The 8,224-nt window shown below is 50.0% G+C and overlaps 1 protein-coding gene across 1 annotated transcript in view; it reads left to right on the forward strand.

The window, feature by feature from the left end:
- RNF24 (ring finger protein 24) overlaps positions 1-5,222 on the forward strand; it is a 57,894-nt gene extending 52,672 nt beyond the window's left edge. The window contains exon 6 of the mRNA XM_032461890.1: positions 118-5,222. Coding sequence (XP_032317781.1) covers positions 118-199 — 82 coding nt within the window. The 3' untranslated portion in view covers positions 200-5,222. The remainder of the gene's footprint in view (positions 1-117) is intronic.
- The last annotated feature ends 3,002 nt before the right edge of the window (positions 5,223-8,224 follow it).

The following is an 8,224-nucleotide window of genomic DNA, read 5'->3' on the forward strand; positions in this document are numbered from 1 at the left end:
TGGACCGGGCTGGTCACCCAGTCCCCAGCTCTGGGCAACAGATGTGTTCACGTGAGACACGTGGCCAGGGGTGCCATGAGACTGACATCTTCCTTCCTGTGGTGTCTTGTTCTGCAGGTGCCTTATTAAGTGGCTGGAGGTTCGCAAAGTGTGTCCCCTATGCAACATGCCGGTTCTGCAGCTAGGCCCAGTTGCATAGTAAGCAGGACCGTGGACCCCCACAGGGGCCCCTCCCCGGGGCAGAAAACATTGTATAGCTCACCACAAGGATCAAACTGTTGCAGGATCCAACGTCTGCCTGGAGCCGGGAAGAACAGAAGCAGTCTCTGTGCTGGCTGCGCTACCTGGGGCACCAGTTGCCACTTCCTTTGTCACATGAAGAACTCTTGGGCCAGCTAAGCTGGGAACCCAGACTTCTGGGTCTTGTGACAACCAAAGTACTCTGACACTACCCCATGAGAAGAGGAGTGGATGAGCCTTCGGGTTTGGTTCAGGAAACTTCACGAGGGTCTCTTGCTAACTCCATTACTCTCTGTCTCCCAGACACTTATCTCCACGTTAAGGTGAATCTTTATCAACCAGAAAGGAAGATAAACACAAGTGTTAGAGGAGGGAACGGAGGGCAGGTCTTTAAAGCCACCACCCTGTGACAGGACAGACCGTGTGCCTGGGCAGCAGCAGACCCTCCGGGCAGCCCCTGAGCCAAGTGAAAACAGTGGTTACCTCAGCCCACACCCAGCCGGTTCCAGTGCCGGAGGCAGTGCCAACAAGGCTTTTCACGTTAAGTTCCTTTGATAAGGTTGTCTTGAAACCCAAGGGCTTTGGTTACAACAGAGCAGCAGTGTCCCTTGCCACCAGTTCTCCCTCGAGTTCACAAGACTTACTTATCAGATGATCTAAGCTAAAAACATTAGATGCACTTGGAAAGGTCTGGTCAGAAGCCATTTCCTCTTACTTCCCCCTCCCGCTCACCAGTGAGGCACAGCCAAGCTGCTATCAGGAGCCACAGCAGGGGGTGGGCCTCTGAGCCCATGCTGTCCCTGCGTGACCCGGGGACCCAAGGGTGCTGCCCACATCCCCATGTACACAGTGTGGTTCCAGCCTAGCTGCCGGTCTCAGCCCACTGCCTGAGTAGGGAGCTGCTGCGAGCGCCTCACACGGCTCCGAAGAGGAGCATCTTTCTGATAATGGCCAGTCCTCCTGGCCCTGGTGAGCTGAGAGGAGGATGCTGAACTCCTTGCCTCTCTGTCCTTCCCTCTGTTCTCTTCCCTCTCTTGCTCTCTTTCTACTTGAGAAAATGCCTGTTGTTAACTTTTTAATGATTTAAATCTTCCCAAATAAGATTGATCCCTGTTATTCCAAAGGTGGGGATCCACTTGAAACCGTGGTTTCAGGAAGCTCCTGCGGGGCTGTTTGCCGTTGGTTTGTGCCTCAGCATTCACACTTGGGGTAACTAGTTGAAGTGTCTTGATGGGAGAGAAATGCATGCTGCTCTTTGGCTCTTTCTGTCCAACTTTTCTAGAAATGACTCAGAGTCCATTAGGATTCGTGAATAGTGTATAAGTTAACTATGTGAAGCAGCGTTGGGTCAGGTAGGAAGTTCTTTTCCACAGCCCTGCTCTCCACCTCTTTCCATCATAGGGGTGGACTCCTTGTTGACAGCTTTCTTTGCCTCTGCTCCATCCCACAGGTGTGAGTGGGGGCAGTTTCTCCTTGGAAATACAGCCTGCATGATTCGGAGAGAGTGAAGGAAGCTTTGCTACTGTGTTCATGGCATGTCTCCAGGAATTCTTTTGGAATCCAGCCTCTGCCATTTTAGAACGGGAGAGGGAACCTGTCTTTGGCTCAGGTGGCTGGGATCAGATGAGGAGGAAAATTCCCATTAGCCTAGAAAAGTGCTGGGCAGAGTCCAGTTTGGAAAGTTACAGATCCAGTTGGTCAGAATTGGCTGTTTCCTATGTGTGACCTATTTGTGGTATGCCAACTGGACTGCTGCTTTAAACAGGGCAAGGGAGGTGTGGAATATTTTTATATGAAAGCCTTAGCCTGTTTGGCACCCCTGAAAAGAACTGTTTGTACGCTCCTACTTTCGTCCTCTGTTTCTGCGTCCTCTAGTTGTAGCACAATAGAGCTGAATGCTGCAGAGCGCCCAGCTCACAGTGAGGTGTTGTCACTGGCAATGTCAGAAGTGGGCTTGCTTCTGGACTAGTCTCAGTAATAGCCAGCACTCACCATTTTCACATAGTGGCTTTGGGACAAATCTTTGTTATGGAGTTCCAATAGGAAAAAGAATTTTTTCCCTACAAAGGAGGAATTTTTGTATTCTATACTACAAATTATTTCATCTCACAGCTTTTGTAGGATTATATAGCCTTTCAGTTGCAGCCTTTTTCCATCCGTGTGTGTCCGTATTTGTAGGGAGGCCAATTAATTCACCTCACTGTGTCACAGCCAAAGGCAAGCTGAGGTGGTTGGTGCATAGCACTGGGCCAGTGGCGCAAAGCCCAGCCGTTAGAGGAGAGCTTGAGAATGCTACGCACTCTCCACTAGGCACCATCGTGGGTCTGCTTTACCCCATGACCTCAACATTTGTGAATGTGGACGGCTTTTAAAAATACAGCTCTTTCACGGAGGTGGGGCTAAGCGTGTTCACTCTGCCTGTAGTCGTCTTCCTTTTCTTGGCTTGGTGTCCTGCTGCAGCATGGCCAGTGTCAACTGCAGTTCTCACACCTCAGCAACACAGTGCAGATGTGTTTGCTCCCCACATCTGGGGCTCCCTCCAGGACTTCCCTGGGCTGCACTGCTGTAACAGAATGGCCGGGGTTTAATTTGTCTCCCTTTAATTCTGATTAAAACCACAGTTTTGTGTGAAAAGACAAGGTTAAATCTCCATCTGGATTTTTTTTTTAATAAGTTAAGGATCTCTTAATACTCTTTGATCATTCACACCTCACCCCACAGTGAGACCAGTGGGGGCTGCCCTGGCTGAATCTGTCTCTATGAGTTGTTGACCTTTTGTTAATCTGTAGACACGTGAGGACTCTGATCTGCCTTTTGGCTGCTGGCTGGTGACATGGTGATTTTTTAACTTGGTCTTAATATGTCTTAAGCAGCTCAGAATGGTGTTGCTTGTGTGCTGTGGTTAGTGGAGCAGAACTCAGCCCCAACTGGACTCCATGGATGACTGAGACATTATCTCGGTGTTAATAGGGGTGCAGCTGAATTCAGCTGGCTTTAGGAACAGGGAACAAAACCAGCCTGACTTGATTCCTGGTTAAGCAGGCATAAGACACTAGTTGTCATATGCCACTTTTCTTTGCTGTAGTGATTTGGTTAGGCCTATCCCGAGTAGGAAGGTCCCTAGCCAAGGAACAGGACAAGACAGTAATGGCCAGATTGGGACAGGGAGCCCATGAGGAAGTCTGGGCTGAGGCGTTCAGGGGACCTCACACCATTGCCACATACCAAATGCTGACAAATAGATCCTTTCTCCAGTGCCTAGCCCTTCAGGTCCATCAGAGGAATGACCTTGGGCCCTGTTCTTTCCACAGCTCCACTCCAAAGCTTGTCATTTTCATGGCCTGTTCCCACTCTGCTAAGCTACTCTGAACCATTTGTAATTATTCTTCTGAGGCTTTCTGGGAATTATGCACACAGGGCAGCATCCCCAGAGCTCTGGGCAGAAAAGGTGCCGAGACTGATTTGAACCCTGCCTTGCCACTCACCAGCCATGTGCCTTCCTGCAGGTTAGCCTCTCAAAGCCTGTTTCCTTATTTGCCCCCCAGGGATTACAGTAACAGTGTCCTCACTGGCTCTTGCGGGGATTGGCCACCATGTCCAGAGCCTGGTGGGCAGCAGGCCTGGAGTCATGGGAGCTGCTGCTACTAGGTGACATCATGCTGGCCACTGGGGCTCTATTGTCCCAGTGGAAACAAACTCGGCAGAGCCTCCTTGAGATGTAGGGGCTCTCCCCAGGTTCCTGGTTTGCCTGGCTCGTTTCCCTTTCCCCTCCTGATCTTCCTTAGTTGCTTCCAGTTACCTGTGCCCACAGTGCTCCCCGACTTGGTTGCTGTGGCTGAATATTCCTTAAGTTTTTAAAAAGGTACTACCTTCACATGGCTCTCAAATCACAGTTAAGTCTTCCTTGCATCTTTGACCTCCAACAGCCAAGCTTTTCACCTGCTGAGTACCCACTATTTGTTCCTTGTGTATCCTCCCAGAGATCATTTATGCATACGCAAGCAAATACAGGTGTGTATGTATATATGAGTGTATGTAGGTATGTGTGTGTGTATATACAGTTGACCCTTGAATGACGGAGGGGTTAGGGGTGCTGACTCCTTGCACAATCTGCACAACTTTACAGTTAGCCCTCCATATCCAGTTCCACATCCCTGGACTGAACCAACTTTGGATCGTGTAGAATGTATTTACTAAAAAAAAAAAATCTGCATGTAAGTGGACCTGCACAGTTCAAACCCATGTTCAAGAATCAACTGTGTGTACTTAACTTTTTTTTTTTTAACTTAATACTGGACAAGTATATTCAAGGAGCATTCCTGTTCATGTGGGAAGAACCATCCCAGAAGTCAGAATATCTGTAAAAAGGTGAGCCCAGAATTGGGGGATGTTTTTGCAATCACATCTCCTTTGAATAAGGCATATTTTCCATTGATTGAAGCATGCTGCAATTCTTTTTTATATAAATCAGAAGCTACAATCCCTCCCTGACCCTGACCCTGACCCTAACCACAGACAGATGCCCAAATGAGAGCACAACCAGTTTCCATAGATCCTCCTGATCTGACAGGACACTCAAACAGGCGCCATGGCCAAAAGCGACAGCACAGCCCAGCAGCCCCTGCAGGGGCCTGGACATGCTGCAGCCCCACCCCGACCCCCAAGTGAGGACCTGGAGTCAGACAGTGACGTCTGGCTACAACGGTGACGGTTTCTTAGGCAAGGTCCCATTTTTGAGGCAGAATTTTGAGAAGCAGCAGTAACTGAAGGCTGAGGCATCCTTGTTTTGTGGGGCCAATGTCTCAGATGTTGCTGAGCAAATAGGTGGTCAGCCGCCTCAGAATTAACAGCAGATTTGCCTGAAAGTCCAAGTTCACAAACCAACCTGCTCCCTTCCCCTCCCCACTCTTCCTGCACACACTAAAAAGCAAGCATCCCCATGGAATTTTCTCCTTGCCCAATATTTTTTTCTATTCAATAGATGGAATATTCTCCCCACCAATATTTTCTTCTAAAAAAAATTTTAAGTTCTTTTTTGCCCCTGCAGGAGATCAAAGTTAAAGCTGCTTCTTCCAGGCAGCTCTGCTCCCTAGGCCAGCAAAGGCCTAGTGGCTTTGCATCTTGGGCAAGGTGCACACTGTCCTTCCGTCCACTCCTTCCCTCCCAGGCCCCACTAGAGTGGGAGGCAAGTGGGGCCAGTATTAGGAAGTCCTTCCTAGTGACAGCTCAGTCTTCCAAGAGAGTGTCCCTGAACTGTCATTTCTGTGTCTCTTGACAGATCATTGCCAGAAAGGAGGGTATTAGTCTTGTAGTTTAAGCCCAATGGGATTTATTCACTAAATATCATATAACTCCCTCAAAAAAAGGTTTATGAAATGCTGAGCCTCAGGTTTCATAGACATGTTTGTACACTAAGAATTCTGCAGCAGAATATTTTTAAACATTCGCCTTTTTTTGTAAGCTATATTTTTGTATATTTAATTGCTATTTTAAAATTTTAATGCATTTTGCTAATTACTCTCGTTTAAAAAATAAAACATGCATGTAATTGACTTAATGTAAATAAACAGATTTTGAAAGTACTTCGTGCTGAGCATGTACCCACCCTTGGCCACCCACACCCCACTTAAGCCCACGTAGCAAGAGCTGCAAAGTCAAGGTGAGTGTTTCTGAACAAGTGAAATTGGTCATCAGCAACAGATGATTGTGATGGAGGAGCTTCCAGCTTGTCTCCTCCCGTGGTGTGGGGTGCAGGTGGGACACAGGTCGGTGGTGATACATAGAGCCCCAGGCCACAGCAAGGGGGAAGGCAGAGGCCGAGTCCCCACCAACCACCCTGGCTGGCTTCAGCGTGCAGATGTGGCTGGAAACAGACAAGCAGTCTCCCAAACGTGGGTGCTAGTCCTAAAGGGGGTTGAAGTGGCAAACTAGCGCACACTCCACCCCTCTCGCTATGTCCCAGGCTGGGAAATACCAACTATTCTGTTGGGAGGAGAAGAAAATCTCTTGGTCCAAAGCCACCGTGTGGCAGCTGTTTCTACTCACCAACCCTCACTAGGACCTCTGAGCTCAGTTTCTGCCCCATAGCTTTAGAAACTGCTTCCCTCAAGGTCATCCATGACCCTGCAGCCAAATCTGGACCACCTCTGAAACCTCCTCTTAATGCAGGCCCCTGGAGAGCTCCTCTCCACTCAATTCTCCTGACCAACAGGCCCCACGCTAGTCCCCTGACCACCGTTCCGTGTTCTTTGCAGCTGTTTCCTTCTCTGCCTATCTTATTCTCACTCTAACTTGGGATTCACTAAATCCCTGCCTACAGTTTACCCACCTACATGCACATCATTCTCAGGTCTGTTATTTCCAACCCAAGTATCAGCTGCCTATTTGGTACAGAAAATCAGGCAGCCCCAAACCAAGTCTCCCCAGCAAGTCTAGGTGCCCTCAACAGAATCTCCCTCCCCCATTTCCAATCTCCACATGTCAAAACTCAGCCCTCTGAAGCCTCTCTATCTACCTGGCCATCCGCTGTTCCCATCTTGGTTTGGCCCCCTTCCTTTCACACCTGGACAGTGACCACAGCCACTACCACCCTGACTAGTGCCTCTACTAGGGGAGTGTGGGGAGGGACCCTCAGGCTACAGAATGTGGAGGGGAGAGTGGAAGGGTCAACTGCAGAGATGAGAAAGGGCAGTGGCTTACACCAGGGTGGTGCGGTGGTGACTAGAGATTGAGCTTACATGCATCTCACAAGCTAGAGGTAGTGAAGTGGCAGTAAACTGGGAAAGGATCCTGGTGGATGTTCAGGGGAGAAGATGGAGACATCTCTGTGTAGAGAAGGGAGAAGAGAAGAGGAAGCAGTCATTGCCTTGGGACTGGGACTCAGAAGCAAGGGGTGGGCTAGACATAGTGCTTGGAAAATCAGAGTTAAGGGGAGTGCTGATGATTGCTTAGGGAGAGCCAGGACTGAGCCTGAGGGCTGTCAATATCTAATTGTCTTCAGAGGAGAATAAACTGGCAGGGACAAGTGGCCTAGGAGGCAGAAGGAAAAGCAAGAGGGCTCTACAGTGTTAGAACTGACGTCTTCATGAGGACATTAACTGTCCATTAGATTTAGCAACGGGATTCACTGGCATACAAGGATGGACTGAGCACAAAGCACAAACTGAAGTCACAGAGGCAGCTTCTCCAGAATACGAAGTGGTGCAAGGCACGAGAGAAAAGGGGGCTCTGCCTGATTTTAGCTGTGTGACAGGTTTCCTCCTCTGTTAGGTTGCAGGATGACCAAGGCTGCATGAGATGACCACAAAAAGCACTAGCACAGCCTCATGAGCACAGTTCACGCAGGGAGAACAGGCTGGACCCACGGGGTCTTGGAGGCTGGCCTGGGTCTCCATGGGCAGCAGGCTTGCTCCTGCTCCATCCCTTTTCCAGAGGAAGAGTGCTTAGCCTAGAGGAAGCTGGGAGGAAGCCTGGGGCACAAGGGGCTGGGGAGGCATGACTGTGGTACCAATGAGTGGGCGGCGGTGCTGACTTTGGCAGCTGTAGGGGAAAGTTGGGGCCACCAAGCACATGGCTGGAAGCAGCCGAGGGCAGAAGAGCAGAAGGACAGGATTGGAGGTGGCTCAGGCTGAGGCCCAGGATGGGAGGCAACAGCAGAGGAGACTGATCACCGCCAGGGACCACAATTCCCATCCAACCCAGTGTCACTCCAGCAATGTGGCCTGTACCAGCCAACAGCACCCACAACCCACAAATTCAGAAAAGTGTGCAAGGGCGGTCACCCTTGGGAAATGGCACTGGGCTGACCCCACCCCGGCTCTGCCCTCCCTGCAAGAGGGTGGACCATAGCTCTCACAACAGGCAAGCTTCTGCTGTCCCCACGCTGCCGAAGCTCACCCCTCCTCCCTTGACAACCAGCCCTACCCTCCTGCACACCTCTGTCCCTTGGAACCTTGCCTCCCATCCAGTCCCTCCCAGGCCAATC

The sequence above is a fragment of the Camelus ferus genome, chromosome 19 (genome assembly GCF_009834535.1).
Source record: "Camelus ferus isolate YT-003-E chromosome 19, BCGSAC_Cfer_1.0, whole genome shotgun sequence".
Taxonomy (NCBI): Eukaryota; Metazoa; Chordata; class Mammalia; order Artiodactyla; family Camelidae; genus Camelus; species Camelus ferus.